At 40.5% G+C, this 25,312-nt stretch overlaps 1 protein-coding gene across 1 annotated transcript in view; it reads right to left on the bottom strand.

The window, feature by feature from the left end:
- abl2 (c-abl oncogene 2, non-receptor tyrosine kinase) overlaps positions 1-25,312 on the bottom strand; it is a 39,005-nt gene extending 13,693 nt beyond the window's left edge. The window contains exon 1 of the mRNA XM_036579173.1: positions 25,078-25,312. Within this exon, the coding sequence (XP_036435066.1) occupies positions 25,078-25,312 (235 nt within the window). The remainder of the gene's footprint in view (positions 1-25,077) is intronic.

Here is a 25,312-nt window from a genome sequence, read left to right as displayed (position 1 = left end):
GACTTTGCGTCATTCACACGTGCAGAGATGCACACATTCATACATGCCATGAAAATCCTTGAAGTGACGTTCCCAGCGTTAACAGCCAGCAGCTCCTTCTGATGAATCATATGCCAAAAAAAACCACAACTATTTTTCTTTTGTAATCTCAACCATTAAACTCAACCGTTTAACCGTAAAAGAACAAATGTTCTGCTTTGCTGGATTATGTGTTATGTCAGTGCAACTTTTACATTTTTAGCTCATTTTAAAGCTTAATAGATTTCAAAGAAGAAATACTGAATTGGTATCAGCTGATATTTAAGGTTTCAATATCAGTATTGTACCTGGAACATAAGTGCTTTTGTGCTCACTCTAAAAGACACCTAAATGGTTCTTAGTTTGGACATAAGGTTCTAGGGTAAAAAATGGTATAGAACTTCATGCGGAGGATCTTTAAAAAGGTTCTTCACACTCTCACATCTCATACACAAAATAGGGTAATTTTAAAAAATCATCCACTGAAAGGTTCTTTATGGAACCAAAAGTCGGAAATGTTTGATTTCTGCTGTCACTCAACTTGTGCTATTTGTAGCCTTAGTTCAAGAAAGGCTAACAGGCCAGAGCTCCAAACACCACAGAACAGGTTTGATTTCTGTCACTCCGACACCAGTCACTCGACTTTCTTCTGCCAGACATGAGTTTTTATTATCTACACTTGTGTAAGTAATGCCCCAGTTAGTAAGAATCAATTCTGTACTGTGTCATGTGGTGTGCCTGAATCTAGCCTGCTAACGTTAGATTAGCGTCAGGAAATTGTTGTTAGATTGATGGTTTGGCATACATTAAATGATGGAATAAAAACTGCAGATAGCATTCATTTATTTGGCGAGCAACTGAACTGAACTTCAGTTTTGAAATAAAGCAGGAAGAGGTGGCGCAAAAGTGACGTGAACGCAGAACCTGCCAGCGCACAGCTACGTCATGACTTCCCACTGAACGTTTTTGCCGCTCTGAGCAGTTAGCTATCTGTGCCAAGGAAACCACGCTGAGGACTGTTTGCAAGCGCTCCATACCGATCCGTGTTACTTTCCACGCATGGAACCATTTGGCCCTACAGTGGAAAAGAGGCTTACAAAGATTAGACAGTACAATCTGTTTACCATTATTGTAAAGTTATGGTCCATGCACCATTCATTTCTCTGCAGAGAGGCCTCAGTTGGAAGCCTTTGGACTGATTCGGCACAGTTGTCCTGCATGGGGCATGTCGTGTGCCTGTGTGCAGTGAACGAGGGTGTTGTCTGCCGCACGTGTTCAGTATGTCTGTGTATGCAGTGTAGGAGAAAAGCCATGTGGGACAGCTGGGACAGGGAAGCGGGTAAGGCAGAGGGTCTAGTTGAATGGGGATATTGAGTGGGGGGTGGTGGGGGGGGGCAGTGTGATGACCCTGATCAGAGCCCCTCACACAGCTGCTGCGCTGAGCTCAGGACAGACCCGGGACAGCTGAAGCAGCACCTCTGCACAGACTTCTGATACAAACACCCTTACTGCAGTCTCTGAAGCAGCTCTTTTAACTGCCATATCATAAATCCCAGTAGAAGTGCTTTAAAGACTGGAGTCATCTACGGTATCCAGAATCAGTCGCCACTGTAGGTGGCTTGCATTCGTAAGGACAGTTTTTTCAATTTGTTTTGGGGGGGGATTCATTACTTGTGTGATGTCATAAAAAAGCAACACATTTACATATATCTTCCTCCTCAGCCTACAAAAGTGTAGCCCCACCCAATCCCACTTAAGTTATAGGTAATGGTTCAGCCTGACTGTTTTTTGACTGAGACAGCATAGGGCAGCCAATCAGAACAGAGATCATTTACATACATGAACATTTATGTATATTCAGTCTTAAAGACACAGCAACAAACACAGCCAGTTTAAGGGGAAAAATAATGGCTGGAAATGGTCATGAACACATGTATAATGACAAATGTAAGTGGTCCACAGGGTAAAAAATGCAAAAAAAAATGTAAGATATGGGCCCTTAAATAACTCAACATATCATTTTGGGAAGGTAACGTCCAGCCAGAGTGCACTTTTGCTGCCCTATGTCCTGGATAGAAAGTGGTTCTCTCTATCTATACCCATCCAAATCCAATATCTTAAAACCCAAACAAACGCCAAGGAAAAAAATGAAATGTGAAAGGGGTCAGTTGATGACTGTGTTCTAGCTAAACACATTTCTTTAGTCTTTTCTATTCTGACCTCCAACTAAAAAAGGAAAAGAAGGTTTCAGAACAAATATGATTCAAAACAAATGACATTTTATTGTGGTGTCTGATAAAAAAAAAAGAAATTAGAAACTGAAAATGGCAAGATAGTTTGGAAAAAACCTTAACCCCTTAAAATCCCAGGCTTGTCACATCCTAAGGCTAACTATAGGGAAAACAATACAAATGACAGGGCTGAGCTATTCTTAAGTTATAGTGGCGAGCAACAGACATGCCAACATGTTCTGGCCATTTAAGGGTTAAGCATCCTCCAGATTTGGGGTAATAATGGTTGCTGTACCATATTACAAATCTTGTATTGTTTTAAATCTGATGACCTCACTAGTGAATCAAATCTCGACCCATGTACAGTGATGCATATTGTATTACTGATGAGTCAGTGATTCCAACCCCAAGTCACCACCATACTAAAAGAAAACTAAGAAATATTAGTTGTTTAAAAACAAGTACAAAAACAAAAGCACAAAATATCACTCACTCTTTTAAACTCCCATCATAAACCAGACCTGGACTGAACATCCGTGATAGACAGCCCTCTGCTCTCAAGACCTCAGTTTTGGTCTTATGATGCACATCAATAACAGCATAATAAAATACATTTTTGAACATAAACCAAACATGAACAGAAATCAGAAATCACCTTCTGTTAAACCAGCATAGAAATGAACCATTTCTCAACAGCCCACCCACCTACCATGTCATGAAGAGTGTTACAAGACCAAGGGGGTGGAGGAAGGCTTTCGGGAAAAGGGAGAATTTCAGAGAGTGGGGGATTTTTCTGCAGGTTATAGCATGGATTCACACAGCTCACGAGCGTTGCAATCATAATTAAGTCCATGTTAAGGAGCAATATGGCAGTAGTCATAAACTGGTTGTTATTATTTTAGGGGTCTCTATATTTGGTATAAATCTGTCATTTCTATGATACACTTAGCTGTTCAGTGTTCTGGTATGACAGCAGATTTTCACTACACCGCAAGCAGAGGACTTCACGTAGCGACAGAGGAGTTTTTGGCTAGACCGCGAACCACAGACTTCATAGCATGACAGCACAGTTTGACTAGGCCATGAGCTGGGGACTTTGCAGCATGTCAGGGGATCCTGACTAGCTTGTAAGCTGGGTACTTTATGGCATGACAGCGGATTCTGACTAGGCTGCAAGCCAGGGAGTTTGTGCTGCGACAGAGGAGTTCTGACTAGGGACTGAGTCATGGACTTCACAGCATGGCAGTAGATTTTGACTGGGTCGTAAGCCGGGGACGTCAGGCCACAACAGAGGGGCCTGACGGAGCTACAAAACAATGTTGTAATCGGCAGAGAACGATTGATAACTCTGGTGAAATTTATCATGATAACATGATATTTATAACATATTGTCATATAAACATATCCTAACGCACACCCGTAATTCATACTAAAACTGGGAGGTGAGAGAAGAGGATGTTATATGATGAACACTCAGGAGGCACAGCGTGATAGCATGCGCACATCCTGCCCTGAGGCCTCCGTATCTGAACCTGCTAAGCACGCTATCACAATGCATGCTTCACAATGCAGGGGCGGGTGGGTATTTTTAGCCACGGTATAAAACGAAACAATCTGCCCATAAATACCTTAAGAATGACCAGACTGCAAATGCACAGAGTGAGCCACAGGAAGCACCAAACAATGATTCCCTCAGACAATGGCCCCAGATGAGTAGTCAACTACGAAAGACTGATACTGTCCATCTGAAATGAATGAAGAGTGCATAAGGTCCTTCAGCAGGAACAAAGCTGGTGTTTTCTCTTTAACACTCTGCTTGATCGAGTCCAGTAAACACTGCCACACCAGCTGTCATGAAAGTTCTGGCCTAGTAATATAAAACTTGAATGAATCTACATTAACAAAGCAACAAATGATCTATATGATCAATGGTTAAACCTATAGAACTAGCAGCAGAGTATACTATACACAGTCCACGATTTTTTCTAAAGGTTCTGCGTTTTATGCCAAACAGGCAACATGTAGTGGCCAATTTGTTTACTGCAGCGGTATCCTCAGGTATTAGCTACAACTTGTTAAAACAAGATGTAACAAGATGTGCTCATCTCCACAAAAATCATTCAAACACATCAAGGCAACATCTACATATCAGTTGCATGCCTGGGTCAGTCTGTCCACTGGTGTTTACAGGAATGTAAGAATACATCCATACCTACATAGAGCTCATTTTAAATGTTAAAAACTAAGTTCTTTTGGGTTGGAAGTATATCAGTATAAAAGTGAATACCTCTATGACACTGTCATATGATTTTGCCATACTGTGGATACCGTTATAAGCCCAAAAACAGTGAATCACAAACAGGACCAAGACAAGATAAATTTCAGCTTGAACGGCTTAAACAAAACTCAAATAAGAGAGCATTTCAGACAAAAAGCTGTAACTACACTGCTGAATAACCCTTATAGATGCTCCTGCTTTAGTCAGTGCAGCCTTTTACACAGCACTAATAAAAGCAACACAACAGACGCCACAAAGCAAGTCTACTGTTTGCTGCTTGCCACTGCATCACGCAGTGTTGACCTAGATTATTACCTTGCAATGTTTTCCATTTTTACTCTTTTTGTTGCACTTTGCTGGGCAAAATAGGATTTAACATAACTATTGAACAAGACAAGGAAGAACAAATCAGCTCATAAATACCATCCAACAGGCAGGGAGTATAGATAATGTGGTAAGCTTACCTAAGCAAGCCTGGCTGTGCTATTGCTCAACACACACACACACACACACACACACACACACACACACACACTTACTTTCTAAGCCGCTTTTCTTTCTGGGTCGTGGGGGGAGCTGGAGCCTATCATAGCAGTCATTGGGTGGAAGGCAGGATACACCCAGGTCACCAGTCCATCGCAGGACAGACAGACAGACATATACATTCACACACACGCACACACACCTAGGGGCAATCTAGCATGTCCAATAATGCTACCCACTGCGTCACCGTGCCGCCCTGCTCGATACAGTAAAACATTATTTTATAGACAAATTTCAGATATATGGTACAAAATGGAATTGAGAATGAGTGAGGAGCTAAAAAACAAACCTGAAGAAAGGCTGTAGGAGAGTGAGTAAAAACAAAGGTTTTAGTTGAAAATTGTCTATTCTGTATTTTTTAATCAACACTATTATGTATTAACTTTGAATGATTTAAAATTGGTACAACCGATAATACCAGCAATAATAATAGTAATGATAGTAATAATATTTATTAGTGATGTATCAAAATGACAATTTTTGACTGAAAACTGAAATGGAAAATTTTTATTTATGGTTTTGATTAAACATATTAATGCTAACAATTCTTCAATGATAACCATGTTGGGAAAGAGAACTGAAAGAACTAGAAGACTAATTTCATTTTAAACAGTTTGCTAAACAATATCAACTATTACAAGCAGTAAAATTATAAAGATATAATACTTCATGTTCTCCCAAAGGCATCTAAAGCTGAATTTCAAAGCATCTTTGCTATAACAGCAGAAAATACCTTGTTTGAATGTGGAACTCACAGGAGGCACACAAGTCAATTTAATACACATAACTAAGCTGCTTTAGCCTTTATCACTTAGAAAAAAACCGCCACAAATCTTAGAAGGATCTAACAAACGCAAACGCGTAAGAGGTTGAAAAGTTTATTACCAAAGGATATTAAGAGAGTTACTCTGTGTTGTATATGAAATTCTCGTTAAAGAATATAATTAAATTAGTTAACAATAAGGAGCATTAACTACGGCCTTAGCGCCACCCCCCCCATTTTTTTTTACTTATTTGATATTAAAATAATTCTGTTATTGTTCAAACAGTAGAGAATACCATGATATACATTTGAGCTAATTTCACCCATCAACCCCCCACTCACTACCCCTAGAGGCTCTTGGACATTCAGTCTGGGAAAGAAGTTCTTGAGCATTGTTTTGAATTGTGGTCACCACTTGGCTACACTTGTGCAACAACTAAACCATGTGAGGACATTACCTCAGGTGTTAGCCATACCTGTCTCCACCCAGTAATGCTGAAACCATCTGAAAGATCAGGCCTTCCCTTCACACATCACCAAAGATTCACTGACTCTACAACAGTTACGACACTACAAATCATGCTGAAAGGGTTGCCAGTGCAAAAGATGCCAGTGCATCATCACAGTCTGCCTACATTTTATGAATCACTAGAACACTATACCTAATAGCACTGCCTAAAGTGCACTACACTAGAAAACTGCCACTGTATCCCTTTTGGTTAGCGCATTAATGTTAGCTAAGTGGCCTTCTGGTCAGCCTGACATCCAGTGCCCATCAATTTGACAGAGCAGCCTGAATAGTTATGCACTGGGGGTATAGCGGGGAAAAGCACCCAAAGCCATTTATCTAAGCCTTCTCTTTATCGCATTCACAGCAGTTAAAGATTCTATGGTAGCCTGTCCATCAGGGGCTCTAATGAAGCTCTCCGCATGTCCACTCACTCTCTGCTTTATCTTCCTTTGGATGAGCCCCTCCTCCCGCTGGACTCTTAAGACCATAAGGTCAAGCACGCACTGACAAACAAGGAAAATCGCTGAGGAAATGGGCATAAGGGCCCTAGAAACAGCAAACCAACAATAAGGAACTTTCGTCAGCTAAAACCCATTTCACACCAAATGCCACGCGGCATGTGTGTGGTAATCTGGAACCACTCCAAGACGCTTGTTTTTTCAAACTGGACGCCACACATAAAGTGGTTTTTGTTTGCATTGCATTTCTTCCTAATACAAACATCTGTATTGTCCTTTTACTACTTAAATAAAGTTTATGAAGATGAAACAGAGACCATTAAAAACCCGACTTGGCTGTTTGCACTCACTGACATTATGAATGTAAATGAGGCGATGTTTTAAACTTCTATAAATGCAGTTTAAAAGCTCTTAAAAATATAACAGTCATGTTAAAATTCAGGAAATTAATGTATTCTTTTACATAAAAAATGTTTAAGCATTTAGAAACTATGCTTTTGCTCAAATGCTCCATCTTAACCCTTTCATTTTGGACTCGCTTTGGGAGTTTAAAACTCATCTAAGTCGTTTTGCGGAGTTTGTGGACCATGTCAAACTTCTTTACATGTTAACATCACACACACACATGCCTAAAAGTGAAGTCACATGCAAAATAAACATTATACTGATGAAAACATGATAATAGCACATAATTCACTTACTTCCTCATAAGACTCATCCTTCAAAGTTTTGATTGAGTTCTCTTTTAAGACACTTTTAATGCACTCACAATCATCAGATTCATCTGCTTAGGAAAGAGGTGCAAAACACAACCCATGTTAAATGTTCTTAGGGCTGAAAGATGGATAATTTTTAAATGGAAATTGCAATTAAAAATGATGAAAACTGTACTTTTAATTATAGTTTACATTATCAACAAGTCTCATGTGGGGATGTTTAACCCAATGACGCAGTGCTAGTGAACTGCCTGTAGATTATTTAGACTAATCAAAAGCAACCAAATACCCATGTGCATCATCACAACCACAAATAACTGGCAGTCTTGCAGAATACGTCCCAGGTTAGAGCCTTAAGCAAGAGAAAGTGGATATGTTGGTCCTCTTGGCCCAAATAACAGTTTCCCACAAATTTGTTCAGCCCTAGTTCTTCTGTGTGAAAGGCTAAACTGATTAATATATGTACAATTACACATTTCCACCAGAGAGGTCCCCAGATCTTACACAGTGTAGCTTTAAAAGTGAATGTTCATTAAAGAGTGAAATTAAACAGCTGGTGCATGTTTAAGTCTATGCAATGACAGTGTGCTATACTTTATTATTTACGTTTGTGTGCATTCAGAACTTCAATGTGTCTTTATTTTCCTGTTGGGTATCTGCTATTCAAATACTGTTTTAAAATTTGTACATTCAAGCAGTTAAAATGTCCCTCAGTAGCAATAAAACTTGCACTTGCACAGGGGTCAAACAGAGCCAACAGAGGTGGACACACAGCATAAGCTACAGGTAACAGTCAGCAACCGACACTAACTGATGGCCTGACAGTGTCTAACAGTCAACAGTTGGCTTGGTGTGTCCGGGACCCAAGTTGTCACCGTTGTGGCCATAGCTGCTTGGTCAAACACCATTTGATCAGCTCCTGGTCAAGAGCACAGACCAAACAATACAGTATAGCACCACTTTTTCTTGGTTACTTTTATTCGGTTAATCGTTCAAGGTGCCAGTATTCAAACACTGAAATCACAATTCTGTAACATTTACTGATTATGTTTCAAAATGCCTGCAAAATATTGAATTTTGCTATTATGAAACAAGAGTGCCTGAACATGTTGCCATGGACACGTTGTTAAGAATGTGATTGAGGAGGTAGAGGCTAATGACTTGCCTCCTTATCTAGGCTCAAAAACAGTCAAGAAACATTTACTCATCTAACATGAAGACCTACAGATTTCCCTTGGCTATTTTTGAATAATAAAAAAATTCAAACATCCAGGGCCTTCTTCTAGAAAAGTAAGCCTACAGTCCTATGGTAATTTTGTAAGCAGCTACAAATATTTGATTATTTTATTATGTGTAGCCAAAAAAGTCTGTACTTGCAGCACATCTAATGAAAGGCACACTACTTTATTCATGCAGTCCTAGTCGGAATGCACATCACTAACACTGATCTGCTAATATTCCTTTAAAATGAGCTATTTTTAACTGAAGCACTTCACTTGAGACCGCCATCTAAAAAGTACCATGCTCAGACTGCTTAGATCAACACTGTACTACTCTACATGAAAAAACACAGTGCCACATGATTTAAAATAAAGAAATTACATGATTCAAAAAAGGCATTATAATAGGCCCTTTTTATAAGAAACAGAAGGGGTTTAAATGCTGGGTAAAACAAGTTCCACTATTGCCTTACGGACAGTTAGAAATACAGGCGTTGATATCACTTTAGCTCACCACAGAAGTGTCACTTGATCTTTGTCATAGTTGCCAAGATTGAAATTCGAGGATTCGTGTCCAGAATGTTTGAAGAACCAAACACACAAAAACGTGGAAGTCCAAACTAAATAAAAAAATGTAAATGCTTTGTGGAAAAATTTCTTTTACAGCTGTCAGAGTGTAATAACATCTACAGAGTTATAAATCGCTGGAGACGTGAAAAAACCATAACCAGAACGCTAGAAACAGCTCGCTAAAAATAAACTAGTTAGCAAAAAGCTAAACACGCACACATGCCAGCAGGGGGGGGCACTGGGTCGTCATGTTCCGAAGTGCCACTGTAGACGCTTCCCACAACCACCAGCTCCAGTGAACGAACAACTACTTCCTGCAGAGCACCCGCTTTCTCAGATGTCGACAGCTTTTGAGGGAGGAAAAAAAAAAAAACTGTTTATCTGAAAGCGGCTGAAACAGCAACTTTAAAGCATGAACGGCAGGTTAACATTAGTCAGCAGCAGTGAAATGCTGACACAGAGGTTCTTTTCCTCCATATGACAAAGTTTATTCCTTTGTTAACTGCACAAACCCATTTTTCATCTGCTCATCGTCAGCTGACAAACCACTGAATCAGAGAAATAAGGTTGTTTTTGCTTCAAACTCGAACACTTGAGTAAGCTCTGCATGCTCTTCTCATTATCGTTGTTATTGTTATTGCTTTAGCAGGAGCAGCGTTACCCTGCAACAACTACTTCCAGCAGAAAAAATGCAGAAATGTGAAAAGGGCCTAATCTAGTAGCTAGCTACTTGTTTATCTTAATATTCAGCTGTGTTTTTTATTGTTTTCATATGACCTGCTTTACTTTCCTTTTTCTTGTGATGCACTACAAACAATTCTGTGCTTGCTCAGGCTCGACTGTTAAATGAAATCAAATAAAATTAGACCCCTTTTTCCATCAACATCGCACTCTCTGCTGGTATTGTTCCAATCCAATACCGGGTATCAGATTCGTTGCATCTCTACTGAACAGGTATACAGACAGAATAAGTAAAGGGGAGGAATGCCCTGTGGCCCTAGGGTTAAACAGAGACCACTGCTCCCCTCGTCGTTATGACTCAACTGGAAGCTGCTGGTCATGCGGGAAAGAGGAAATGAGACAACACTAGCACTAGTCAGCAAGTTTCAGTTGAAGTTTCGGCATATGATTTCCCTGAAAAAAGCGACAGGAAAAGAATGATCTGAGTGAGAAAGGAAGCGGTGTTGAAAACCTGTCAACTTATCCTCAGATTTGCAGACATAATATTTTCACTCACAAGACAACATACTGTCACTCATATGTCCAAAACAGAAATTTTACAGAAAAAGGTTAAAGGTTTTATTCCAAGTCATCTTGGACTATTTCTGGATTCCTCCTTACATTTTCACACAAAGTAAGGGTGTTTTCAAATGATGCAAATATAAATACATACATATTTTGAAAAATGTAAAAAAATAAAGATGAACTTGTAAGGCTTTGATCTGAAGGTGACTATATATAAAACATTTACTATGGCAGTAAACAAAAACATTAAAAAAAATACACAGCAACTTGATCAAAAAGCACATTGACAGGTTCTGCATTATTATTTATGGATGCTTGGTAATAGGTGATCAGTATAGGAGCTTATTTGACAGTTTCACAGTGTAGCTTACACTACATGTCCATTAGCATCCAGACAGCCATTCAAATGAGGGAATTTAGTTGCTTTAAGATGCACCCATGGCTGACACAGGCTTTCAATTGCACACATGCAGCTTGAATAATCTCCAAAGCAAAGCACTGTGAATGGGATGTTCTGATAGTGAGCCTAAGGTCATTATGTGCAATGCCGAGCATGGGCTAGAAGCAGGGCTGAACAATTTAGCGAAAACATCTACTTGTGATTTTTTTTTTAAATCAACATATTATGACTGTAATTTAAACAGCAATTATTTCTAAAAATTAAGATTCAGGCCTGTTCGGTTAAGAAGCACATAAACTTTTTATGGCTTGAGGCTTGAACACTGAACGTGGTTCAGCAGACTGGCGGTTAGTTCACATGATGTCCACATGATGAGTGCATCATGTGGATGTTTGGCTGCGTCTGATTGATCTAATCTACAGGCATAAGCTCAATGTTAATAGGTTAAATTTCTGCATTTGCAGGCTACAATTAAATTTGCAGCTCTTGCGATTTAAAAATTGCACACTTTCTAATTGCAATTTTGGTATTAAAAATAATTTATCTTTCAGCCATAGCTAGAAAGGTATAAAGCTCTCCGGCACTGGGTTGTGGAGTAGTGGAAGTGCATTCTCTGGAGAGATGGAGCACCATCTAAAAAATCCTTTGGGATGAGTTGAGATGGGAACATCCAACATCAGTACCTGACCTCACTGTTGTTTTTATGGATGAAAGCAATCAAATCCTCACAGCAATGTTCTAACACCTAGTACTTGTCTTGTTTTTACCCTTGATTTCAGAAGAAATGTATGTATTTGTGTCTACAAATTTTTGGTCATATTTATACCAAATTTATATCCCCAATTCCTTTTTTACACCATGTTCATATTAAGCATGAAGTACTTAACATGAATTAATGTGACATAATTAACGACGCAGACAAACCATGTCAACTTTAGTTATTGTGCTTTAATTATCCTGGAGAGACTGGTTAGAAAATTGGTGCATGGGCCCCTACAGCATCACGGGGCAAGTACGGATGAACAGGCTTACAGCATAAGCCTCCATCATGGGAACTGGCATGCAGTTAGCCACAAACGTTAGCCGGCGACCAAGCATGGCCACAGAGAGATTAATTAAAGTGTACAGCTGAGATTAAATCCCTGAGGTCTGCATGTTCTGGACATCAGTAAATTAAATGAAGATTACATTCACATTCTCTCAGTCCCTCTTTTCTCTCCAAATTCTATCTATCGTTCACTTCACCACCTCCAGGTACACATAAGCACCAATGACAAACAAGGAATGTCATCGATCTCATATGAAGAATCTGATACGTACATTCTCTTGAACCTCCTTTTATTGGCTGTAACACCTGTGGTTAATGGAGGATTCGAGTCCTATCAGCTTGCAGTGCCTGAAGTAATACAGTCTGTCTTAAGGGCTTGAGGCTCTGTAAGAGGAGCCAGTAAGAAGTGCAGGCTGACACTTACAGTTAGAGGGAGCGGCATTAACCACAAGGACTCACCCTCGCACCAACACACACACACACACACACACATATATAACAAAGACACTACCTTATTCACACACACAAGGAGTTCTAATCTGTCTCCTCGCACTCATTTTTCTTCTCATTTGTAGGCACAGAGGTTACCAGTTTAATGATATATCACAGTGTATACTAGGGGTGGGAATCTTTAGGCACTTCGCGATTCGATTACGATTCAGAGGGCTGCGATGCGATTATAAAATGATTATCGATGCATCTCAATGCATCTTTTTTCTCTATACATGATTTCTATTTTCTTACTGTCTGAGAACTTTGTAGTTTTAAAACAAAGTATTTGTAATGATCCATAATGCATTTACGTCCAATATCTTTTATTAATAAAACAAATGGAAGTGATATGGCAAATGAACTAGAAGGCTCTCATTCACTGCTCTTGTTTAGAGACGCTGCTGCCACTTATCTGCGATAAAACGCGCTGTTACGGTGAAATAAGATCCAGTGGTAATGGATGTCCACGCAGCACATCATATATTCTTTAGTGATTTTATAACTTCGGTTTTGGTCTTGTGATAGAGGAGGGGGAGAGCAAAAGACTGCAGATCACCGAGCAACGATGTTTCGCTGAGCTAGTAGTGAACGAAAAAGGAAAAGAGAAAGACAGACGAACATTTGGAGACGAACGGACTTATTCGCATTTATAAGCAGTGCACTTGGTTTCCTGGTACTTTAAATATGAGACTGTCAAACACTAAAAAGTGGCGAAGATGAAGTCGCTTCTCTTTCTAATTTTCCCGTTCCACCTTAAATGGTGCCGCAATTACATTCGGCGTCTCAGTCAGAATTTAAGGTGGATCGGGAAAGTTCAGCAAGAAGCTGGCGAGTGAGAAGCGACTTCAGCCTTGTAAAACAGCCGAAAGCTGAGAGACATTTTACAAGAAACTATTCAACTTTTGAGGAAAAGTTTTCTGGCGGAGTTGGAAGAAAAGCGGCTATAGCTGAAGCTTAAAGCAGAGCAGAGTAAGTCTGTGTTTTCGTTTGTTCAGCCTAAACTAGGACATGATCATATACTGAAACACACTGGACATTAAATGTTGTGGCTCCCAAGGTGGTTTGATTTTTGTTGTAAGGACAAAATGTCTCTTATCATTTGGGTTGTGACTCCTGACCTGACCTGGCTTTTAATGCAGAGGGAGCTGGTCGGATTTCTCACTTATCCACTTGTGTTTTTGTCGTGAGCCGTCACAGATTGTCCGGGCGCTGCACTTACCCACTTCCAAGTTCCGCCCTTTGCGTTCCGTCAACATGAGCTTATAAATTAAATATTTAGAAAATCGATTTTTGACATTTGTTAATCGATTCAGAATCGTCCACATCTGCATCGAGATGCATCTAAGAATCGAGTTTTTCCCCGCACCCCTAGTGTACACAGTCCGCTGGTAATCATAATGTTTTAAATTTGAATAATTTTGAAAACTCTGTAAAACTCTTGCAATACAAGTGCCAGGACATCATGTTTACATAGAATTTGAATACCATTCCTACATTACTGGTGTTGGCAATTTCATACTTATTCAAAAAACTGTTGATTTTTTTGGTGTTATGAAAAAATACAGTTCCACCATATTAGGTTCTGTGGTTTTGATCAGGGCTAGCCTGAATAACTTTGTACACTCAAGTATTTGTTCATTACGTTGGTATTTTGTTCTTCATTTCGTAGAGAACAAAATACCGGTACTTTTTGTCAGCTACAAAAACTGTAGCCTAAAATAAATCTACCCAGCAAAATGCTTTAAATAATATAGCATAGAATTATATTAGTGTTAATATATGGAGGTTAAAAATAAATACATTTTAGCTGATTCATTGCAACATAAATTAATGCCAGGCACCCATGTCACTTTGCTTCAGACTGCACAGCTTTCCACACAGACATTTAAGCTACAAGAGCAAAGATGCCTCAGAAATCACATGTTGGAGCAAGCTGGTATGCAGTAGAGGTATGACAAGTTTGATGAATCATCTCAAATATGTAAATACAGTGACTTTTATTCGAGAATGGCAACGCATCAAATCCACACAGCCTCTAATTAAGCTTGGCCACATAACTGCTTCAGGTGGGAATATTAGAAAAGTAGCAGTAGAAATAGTAGAAAAAGAGCTAATTAAACAGTTTCACAGCAGGTTTAAACATGGACAGCAAACAGCAGATCTGTTTATTTTGTAGAAAATCACAAAATCACAAGTTATTAATTAGGCCAGTAAGATAAATAGTATTTATCATTATCACAATAGAAGTTTCCGCACAAACCATTTAAAGTCTAAGGAATGTTTCTGCACTGGGATTAAACGCTGCTCTCCCACACTGGGACGAGTAACTTAACCATTAGGCCAAACAGCCAATTACAAAACACTTACATACACAGCTGAAAAATTCCTTCATCCTGAACTACAAGCCTGTAAAACACCTCTAACACTAGGCTTGTTCTCACTACAGTACTGTGTTTTAAGTGTATGAAGTAGTCACATCCAGTCAGAGGCACTATTTTAATAACAATTAATCCTTTCTCATATCGTAATGTTGATGTCCAACAGCTTTATCACCCATCTTATTTTATGTCAGTATCGTACAGTCCTATTTTTAATCACCATATCCAAGAAGAGCCTCCTACTCATCCTGACACTGTTAGTACAGTGCAAAACCCAAAAATGATTTTAGTAAATATTTAGTAAATATCTATTTTAATTATAGTTTAGAAAACTACAGAAAATGTGATTTGAACGGCCAAGTGGGAAAAAAAACAGCAGTTTGAAAGGACACGTGTGTGGCAGCCAGCGTGGAGTGAAACACTGATTCAAATGGACGCGAGTCCGTTTCCTTAGTTTTCCAGTACTCGTTTTCACAGCCTGTAAAATGCTGTTCAGGCCATCCCTAGTTTTGAGTAAATATGTTTATTTATTGGCAGATTCGTACATAAAAAAGTAGGATACTGATCACAATTTCGTTAATGGCGCATCTTACTCGTAACAATGATAAAATCGTGATCATTCTGATAGTCGGGCTATCATAAAATAAAATTAACTTAATTTAAATTCCTTCCTCACATTCCCATCTCTTTTACTACCAGCACCCTTTAGGTGATCTCTCTGGTCATCACAGGACCCAACAGACTGTCTCAGAGGTGTTCTTAGATTTCCCCCAGAGCTCCTAACCCCTCGCCCCTCACTCACCCCCATGGTGAGTGAGTCACCCAGACTCAACGCCCCCAGGAAGCAGATTCATTAACAAGTCGGCTGCTTGCATCACCTGGAGAGGCCTCTTTCTTACCTCAGTTGCATCATATAGCTACTAAGTCACAGCAGCATCAGACAGAACTTCAATAAATTAGGTAGGCCAATAAAATAGGCTGATATTAAAACTATGTGGATTTATCAGCATCAGGAAAAACACTGCAGATAAAGAAAAAAAAGGCTTAAAACCAAATAGCTTAAGCTCTGATATGATGACGGCAGTTCATTTTTAAGGATTTGAATGAATTCATGTAACCAACTGCTCCACCATAACAGCATTTAAGATACTTAAAATAAAAACCTGTAAAATGCATACATATAAAACACAAACATAACAGCTCTGTGTGTCATTCATGTTCTATTGGTCAGGTCCTAAAACAAATGCAGTTAGGCTAATATTCAGCCCTTGCGTTTGATATCTTACACCACTCACTTTAAGTGATGTGCTTTAAACTCCCAGTTAGGAAAAACCCAATCAACATCATAGTTGATCTAAGATTTAACAGAGGTACTGTTATCATTTAGAGTCTCTGGTATGCTGCAAGAGTTCCTGACTGGACCCTTAAGAACAAAAGAGCATTCAACTCTGGCTCAAAAGATCCAGCCCTGGACAGAAACAACCTACACAACAACATGAAAGCTATGAGAGTCACTTCCAGGCTCCGTTCAGTCAATGAGCCTATAGAGCCCATAAGCACTCTCAGACCAGGTGTCATCACGGTCTACAGGTGAAGTCGATCTCATAAGCTTTGACAGAGCTGAATCAGTCTCAGAGATAAGAGAACCTAAGCCTTCACTGCTTAACGAGCTTGGCCAAGCAGAGCCATGGAGGTTAATGAGAAGTCGATGAGTCGAATGGACAATCAGCCCACAGTGATCTCACAGGTAGGAAGGGCTGCGCAATTGTATGCAACAGACAGCCCTGTCTGGTCATGCTCTGCTGTTTACGATTCAGGCTAGATTTCCATTAGACATCTTTGCAGTGCATTACTATGTTATGTAATGCAACATGTTCAGGCTCAGGCATGTAAACATAGCCACAGGCAGCAATCAGTCAAAGCTGCTTTCACCAACAGAGGGAGCTACAGCAAGTACAGCAATAGTTAAAGGGGAATCCCACTAATTTTACAGTATTTCTGCAAAATTCAATCACAGAGACGTACACAGGCCATTCAGAATGCTTTAATGTCAAAAGGTGCATTGCAAAGAAACCTACCAACTCAGATTTCTGTACAGTGGTGGTGATAGGAACCAGGTGTCTTCTGTGTTTTCACATGTAATGTTGATAATGAATGTATTTAAAAAGTACATTTTAGAACAAAATTGTCTCAAAGCGAGCATAAAACAATGTTTCAGACATCAAGCAACGTATATGAATCATTTCATGCAATGGTTATCTGTGAAGGAGCTTTTAGAGGCCTTTAACACTTTAGACATCTGGTTCCTGTCACCACCTATGTGAACAATTCTGACTCGTTAAGTTTCTCTAGAATCGAGTCCTCCACACCAAACCCGTTTTTGCTAAAGCTGCTTGTTTACTTTATGCATGGACTTCCAATTAAGTCTTTTGGTAGTGTGCATTAGATCCTCATCAGAGGCATAGTAAACAATCAACCTAAAACGAGTGTGTTCAAGGAACAGTTCACAGAAATATCAAAGTTACACTATTTTCCAAAGATAAATAAGGTCTGTCACACGAAACAAATTCCATTACTTTTTAGCTACACCAGCCACATAGCACCAGTGCGTAACTGAAAAAGCAAACTTTGCACACCAAACTTTGCCAGTCAATTACACTTGGGTGAAAGAGAGAAGCTATGAAAATTTGAAACACTTCTTAAAACTGTAACTTCTTCCAGTTAGTTTTACTTCTCAAAATGAATGAATGCACAGTTTCTGTAGAACTCAGGATGATGGAATGAGATGTGATGACTCAAGAACTGAGGCTGAGAAACACAGCTCTTTTAAGACCAATGGCATATCTCAAAGACAGGCTCTCGCAGCATTTTAAGATGATGGGAATCCAATGAATTAGACCCAGGGGCTACTCAGTTCAGTCTGTCATCACTGCTGGCTGCCTGCCCTGTTCCAGCCAACACTACTGGAGCTACTGCACCTCATATCCTATAAACTGAGAGCAGATAACCCTTATGTAAGGATAATCACAGATTTATGAGATTCTGTGGCCTCAATTATGGAATTTTCATTTTAAATTATTGCATGAGCATATTAGTGTGTGTGCACTGGGCCTGCACTAACACTAAGAGTCAGTGAAGAACTGAGGAATCAAGAAACACGGCCAAAACAGTTGAGAGTGGTGGGCTATGGTGCAAAAATGAATATTAAAAATGAATGATATTCAAGGCCAGGTGGTTGAACACTGAATGGAGCTACAGGACAGTGACTACAGGCCAGGAAGTAAAGTTGCATCACTTCCACATGAAGAACAGTGTTGTGTTACATTCAAAACTTCCTCAGGTAGCACTGGTTGACAAAGTACAAAAAGAGCTGTTTTGCTTTTCAAACAAGCCTCTATCCTGATCAAGCAGCAAGAAATTACTGAGGAAAATGAAAATTAAACATTTTTAGGGTTGCACGATATTACCTACCATACAGAATATTTAGTTATTATTATCCCAATACTGGAATCAGTAAAAATCACAATCGACAATTTGCTGGTCCTAAGCCTGGGCAATAGGGCAATGCAATCAGGTATTGTTGGCGACTGACAAGTAACCCGATGACAATGTAAGAGGCGATAATCACGTTTTTGGGAAAGAGAAATAAGTGAGAACTAGAGAGGACTAGTTTACTGTTAAACAGCTTGATAAACGTGTTGGAAAATCAGGTTCACGTCCTTTAAGAAGTGTGCGGGCGCATGTCCCAATAGGCAGTTTTTTTCTGTTTGTGAGAGAGAGAGAGATCGCAAGAGAGAGAGCGCTAAAAAGAGAGAGAGAGAGAGAGAGAGAGATTGTTAGGAAGTTGCCTGTTATCTCTGCTACACACTGTGATGCCAGCTTTAACTACCGCATGTATCTTCTCCTTCCTTGTACTGTACTTTATGTTAGCTTGAGTGTATGAAATCAAAAATAAATGCTGATGTGCTTTGGAACTTCAACTTGCTTCAGTGTGACCTCCTGCAGTAAAACAACCAAACTAAAGTTAGTTAGATCCAGCCCTGAAACTTTTAGAAGTAAAGAAAGTTCCTTTGAACTCCATCTGCCAGGAAACTGTATCAGAAAACATAAATAAGTATCATGTACATATAATTTAATCTACTTCAGTACAATAGATTAAATTCCCCACTGTGTCTGCTGTGTGCGATTTACTGTCTGAGTATAATCTGCAGTATTTTCCATATAGCCTAAGTATCCCATTGGTTAGCTGATTTATGAAAACTATGACATTATAAAACTACATGGTTTTCCAGAGGCATTTAGAGCTGAACTCCAGAGTGACTCCGCTATAATGATGGAAAAAGCCTTGTTTTTTTAATATGTAAAGCACGTGGGAATGACTTTGGAAGTTGCTTGCAGTCTGAAGTTTCCCCAGCAGGGAGTGACGGTAGCATCCATGAATCTACACCAGAAGAAGCTTATAAACACACATTTGCAGTAACATCCATTAAGACGACAGGCGAAGCAGTTTTCAAAAGATGTTGGGTTGCTCCATTATATTATCTTATACATGAGTTTATTAAAGGCTTTCATTAAAACAGTTTAGCAGTTTAAGCATATAGTCAAAATAAAAGACAGCAGAAAGTACACAAAGCTGAGGACTGCGTGTATTGGCTGGGGGAGTGTCGATATAATCGATAATCGCAATTTTTAAACTAGAAAATACTGTGCTAATTATTTTTAGATTTCACCCAGGCCTATGGCCCCATTGTCCAAAACATGCATTAATCATTCATGGCTAATTCTGACACATCCACCTGAAAGGAGCTGTTGACAAGAATATCTGCTAAATCTGTACATGTTTACAATAATCGCTGTGTCTAAGGCAACAATGTCATGGCTATGTAAAATGATACGTCATGAGCTTAAAACACTATATCACATATCTGTGCACCCCTAATTCTTTTATTTGTGTATGGTATAAGACGAGGGAGGGAGGGCGAGATTGAAAGAAAGAGAGACTGAAAAAGAGAAAGACAGAAAGAGAAACACACAATGAGAAAAACTGAAGGCAAGAGACAGAAAAAGAGAGACTGAAAGGGCAAGAGAGACGCTAAAAGAGCAGAGAGAGAGACTAAAGGAATGAGACACACAGTGTGCAAAGACAAGGAAAGCGACAAAGAGACAGAAAGAGACAGAGAGAGACAGGGACACAGACACAAAGAGACAGAGGAGAGAAACAGATTGAATGCAAAAACTGAAAGAGAGAAACTGAAGAAAAGACACTGAGAAAGAGAGATATCAAGGGAGACTGAGAGAGGGAGAGAGTCACAAACACAAAGCAAGAGACAGAGAGAGAAAGACAGAGAAAGAGAGAAAGAGAGTAAGTGAGAGAGAGAGAGAGAGCAAGAAAGAAAGAGTGTGAGGGAGAGTGAGGCCAGTTTCTGGTAAGAGAGAACCAGAAAGAAAGTCAGAGTGGAAAGAACGTGAGTCAGGAAAGCAGAAGAGGCAGAGACTTAAAGGGATAAGAGTCAAAAACAGAGAGAGAGCAAAAACAAATGTTTGAGAAACAAACTAAGAGAACAGAACGGAACAGCGCTCCTGGTTAACCACAGCGATCTGATCAGTGAGCTGCAGTCAGATGGAGAAGCCCGTACTGAACTCCAGCTGGGAGAAAGACCTGATAAGAAAGTCACCCAGACAAAAGCACTGATTGGCCAGCAACTACCATGCACTCATCATCTGATACCATTCAGCTTCAGCCTGCCCTGATCTTCTGCTGCAGCCTCTAAATCAAGGCTATAGTTATGCGGAACTCTACTGGACCCATCTTTACAGGAAGAGGGCCACGGACAGCTGGTTCCTGAAACTAAAAAGAGAAACAATGATCTAGTGGACCCCACTATTGTTTACCCATAGAAGTGGGCTTAGGTCCGCTGATGCAAAACAGTGAGGTCCTCTCCACCCCCAACAGAGACAAATCATTTCCTCTCCTCCCACTAATCCACACTTTAATGAGGGTAGGATGAGTGGAGCTGCTCTGGGAGGGGCCCGAGCAGGATAAGGCCTTTTAAATGAGGCAGGATTAAGGGAGAGGCGAGGGAGCACAGCCACACATGTTCACTCAGCAAGCCCAGACCAGAGAGACAAGCATCAATTATTCATAGCCCTCACAGATTCTGATGGAATCAATGATGCCATACAGGTTGTAATAGAGACACACAATCTATAATTAAAAAATAATAAGAATCATAAAAACAGAAATGCCCTTTTTGGAAGCTTTCAAAAGCATGGAACCAGGTGGCACTCTTATGCCCCCTACTGCTGGACCTGAGAGCTGATCGGACCACAGACCAGGCCTGCCAAGTGTGCAGCTAAAAAATAAAGTGAATTAACAACTTCCCTTTCAAAATATGACATTTCTTGGGTCAGTTTTTTGTTGATGTTGTCAAATCTTTTTCATGTATATGCAGAAAAGTGGATTTGCCTAATCCAATTTTATCCCTAATGCAAATCTGCTTATGCATCAGAGATCCTGGGCTATTTTAGCTGGTTGTGATGCTTGCCAGTTTCATGAAAGTGGATTAAGATGATATAAAGCAGAGCAGGAAAGAGTGAGAGAGAGCGAGAGAGCTCCACAAGCAATGAAAAGGACCACATTTCCATAATGTATGCAGCTCCAATGACAGTAAAGACTCAAAAAAACATAAGAACCAAGACCATCAGATCTTGAAGAGGCAGAAACAAACACGAAATGCCTCCAGTCTGTAAGCAGAGGTTAAGTGCATTGCATTCCAGCAGTCATCGTTTTGAATCTAGAGACGTGGTGCAGGGTACACTACCAAGATAAAGTGCAAGACAAAATTGATGAATAAGTAATGATGGAGAAAGCTGAAGTGGCCCGGTGACCTCACAGGGCCTGCTGCTGAGTGACTCACTGTCTGCGTGTCCGAGGTGAATGTGAAAACACACATTCCGACAGCTCAAAGAGAGCTACTCTTCTATCCGTTTAACCTTGATCTAATCAGGCATATCAATGAGAGTGTGTTATTGTAACCTTGTGTCTGTGTGTACTAGGCAAAATAGCTTAACCTGGTTCACAGAGAACAGATACACAGCATCTTCTGGGTCAGGAAGGATTTTTCACAGCCTCTTAGCTGACTCATCCGAATCTAAATTCTATCTAGTGAAATAGGGTCGGTCATCATCACATTTTCTGCTGTTCCTCTAAGCATAATCAGTGCAGTGATAAGAGTCTGGCACTGGTACATTACACGTGAACAGAAGCACCCAGGAACGCTAACAATAGGCAGACATAATTTTGTTATGAACACCACTAGAGACGAAAATGAGAGGAAAATGAAAAAGATTTTTTTGAGTCCAAACCACTGCAGTAATCAGCTACAGTACTGTGGCAAAGTCAGAGACCCCCTTTCATTTATTTCCCATACAAAATGGCCATCAAGTATGATATAAACATACACTTAACAGAAGATTACACAGTAGTAATTTTTCGTATTCAATGTCCGCGCTTTACCTTTATTACAGCTTCCATTCTTTTCAGGAGCCTTGCTTTCAGTTTGTTAACGAAATCTGAAGGGATATTTTTCTACCTTCAATATTCAGTCTTTGAAGCTGGTTGTATTTTGTGCTTCTCACAACCAAGAAATAGCACATATAGTGATGTTGAGACCTGGACTCTGGGGTGGTCAGTGTATTGTTTTAGGAACACCGTCAGCTTCTATACTTGATTTGCAAATTTTCTTCTTTTTTGTCCATTTCCTTTTCTCAGTAACAGCTTCTTGACAGCTTCACATCCTCCCAGACCCACAGTGAGGCAGGATGGACAGAAACACCTGTGGAGTTTCAGATTTGAAATAAGAGTCGAGCTTGATTTTCTCCTCTCTCTCAAAGATGAAAGCTTTAAGTACTGTTTATCTGATGGTGATGGTTTTGGTGGTCTACCAGCTCTTGTATGGTCGTTAGCAGCCCCATTTTCTATGTTTTTAAATCATTTTTTTGAACTTCAGTTTTGGAAACTCCTTGTTTTTCAATTATTTTCCTTGACTTTCTGCTTTCTGAAGCAGGTGGACTACCTTACACCCAGAAATCATTCCTGAAAAATAAATAATTTAAAACTTAAAAGGTGGTTCCATGTTCATTGGCCAATATGCACACAAACAACATTGGACAGAACTGACTACTAAAAGATCCTATAAACCTGCCAGCAATTCAATATGTTAAAGCAGCTCATTCTTTTGTTTATGCTTAAGTAGAGTAATAAAAAGGTACTAGCTCACACATTATAGTGGGTGCAAAGCTTGTAATATCAACAATAGAAGAGTCTGGAAGAACAACCCTCATTACTTGTTTTATGTAGCAGTGCAGATATTGTAGATTCAGTGATTCAGCATTTCCCACACTCCAGAAAAACAAGTAAGCCACTAGGAAATGACTTCGGTCATCTGGGTGCCTGCACATCCCCAACTGACTGAAAGTGAATGAAAAGAAGGGAAAATTAATCGGTACATGTTCCTAACGGTGCCTGCTGTGACCGAGCTGAAACAGATGTGAGAGGATCAGCTCTTTCCTCCAGACAGTGGCTAGGACAGCCAGGTGTGCTTAGCACAGGAAACCAGCCTCAATCTCTGCCTATGAGCCTCCATCGCATGACGCAAAACGACGTGTGCACCGTCAAGCCTGGCATGTCCGCTCAGGGGGCTCCATCACCACCACAAACACACACAACCCATTATTCTGATTTACTACAATAACTTTCAACCCATCCTATATCTCGGACTATGAAAAGGACACTTGACATTTGAGAGAACGAGGGAGTAAAAATAACAAATGTGATGCCCTTTGCAGGTCAGCTTTTCCAGCTGAAGGGGTTTCACTGTCAAGATGTGACAAGCCCTTCTTTGCCTCGCTACTAATAGACACACAAACTACCGGCCCTTTCCCTCATCCCCATCACTTCCGATCCCAGCCTGGACGTTGACTGAGCCACCCTCAGGGAAAGAGGCCTTCACTGGGCACGAGAACCAGCTCCAGAGAAGCCATAAGAGCTGACCCTACTGCCTTTAGGAGACTAGTGACATGACTATAGCCCAACCCAAACTGAGTTTCCTTAAAAAACCCTGAGTATCCCCTCAGTCAGTAGTTATCCCTTCTATCTTTGGCCTTTTCGTTAGCCATGTACATCTGGGGCTACATAATGTGTATGACAGGCTGCGGCTTTGCCTTGGACGAGGTTGTTTCCTCTCATTTCAGAGAATTAGGATTCCAAACAGTTGTTTCCCATAAGCAAACCCTGTCACTTCAGGGTGCCACACGAGAATGAAAGGGACAGAGAAAATGACGACAGCCTTTAAAGCAGCCAAGTATGCAAAACGCCGCTTACGAAAATAAAAGAACGATGCTTTGTCATAAAAGGATTAAGCCAGGCTAGAAAAACATGGCAATCAATACGACACTTACATCACCCTTATTATCATCTTCACCATCATAAGTGTGCCTACCCTGCAGTCAAGTGAAACTGAGTCAGTGAAATGGCATGTGTGAAATTTGATAAAGTGGCAGCTTCGCGAACAGCTTTTCTATAGACCATGGCGCTTACTGTGAGCATTGTAAAAGGGATCATATCTTGTTTCTACTAAAATGAACTGTTCGTGACCACTGAAATACAGACAGCACCGTTATAAGCAGCTCTTTGCTTTTTCCCTTTGGGCTGTGTCAATATGGCATCAATGCTTCCCATCAACCAGCAGCCTGCTTAGAAAAAAGACACCAGTTAGCATCCATTGACCATTCTATTATGAGTAAGACTGAGAAGCTTATAACAATGTCCAAACCTCCAGGCCAGGAAAAAGTGCTTCCTTTCCACAGAAACAGCTCCCAATATCCAAATGGAGGAAGCTGCATACACACATGCAGACAGGGTGTAATATATGCGGGCCCAGTACTGGGTTAGTTTCACTGTTACTACCTTTACAGAACAAGAATGGACTGGTTAGCGGACAAACCGTGTGAAATGTTTTGTCTACAGCTGACCTTAGCATACTTGCTAGCCGGCTTAGCAAACCGCTGTCCTCTGTGCAGTGTTTCCGCTAGCTTTAAACATCTTTGGACAACGTCAGCTCCCAGAAATCTGCCTTACTCTCGTCTGACAGCGTGAAAACAAACAGCTGTGAGCTGGAAAAGCCAGCCCTGTCACGGTTCCCTTACCTGAATGCTGGGTGAACACGTTCACCCCCGGGTCCGGCATGTTAGCGGTGGCGGGCAGCCTGCACGCTGGTGCTCCAGCGCTGGTAACTTCCCTGGTTCTCCTCCCGGAGCCGCTGGTTCGGGCCGCTCTGCCTTGGTGCTGCTGCTGCTGTTGCTGTGAGTGGGGCTGCGGCTGCGGCGGGCTCTGGAGCCCCGTAGAGGCGCCGTCCCCCACGCGGCCTACCTGCTGCCCCAT

Source organism: Colossoma macropomum, unplaced genomic scaffold, assembly GCF_904425465.1.
Source record: "Colossoma macropomum unplaced genomic scaffold, Colossoma_macropomum, whole genome shotgun sequence".
Lineage (NCBI taxonomy): Eukaryota > Metazoa > Chordata > Actinopteri > Characiformes > Serrasalmidae > Colossoma > Colossoma macropomum.
Note: the sequence above shows the minus strand (reverse complement) of the source record. Positions and strands in the feature narration are given on the sequence as shown.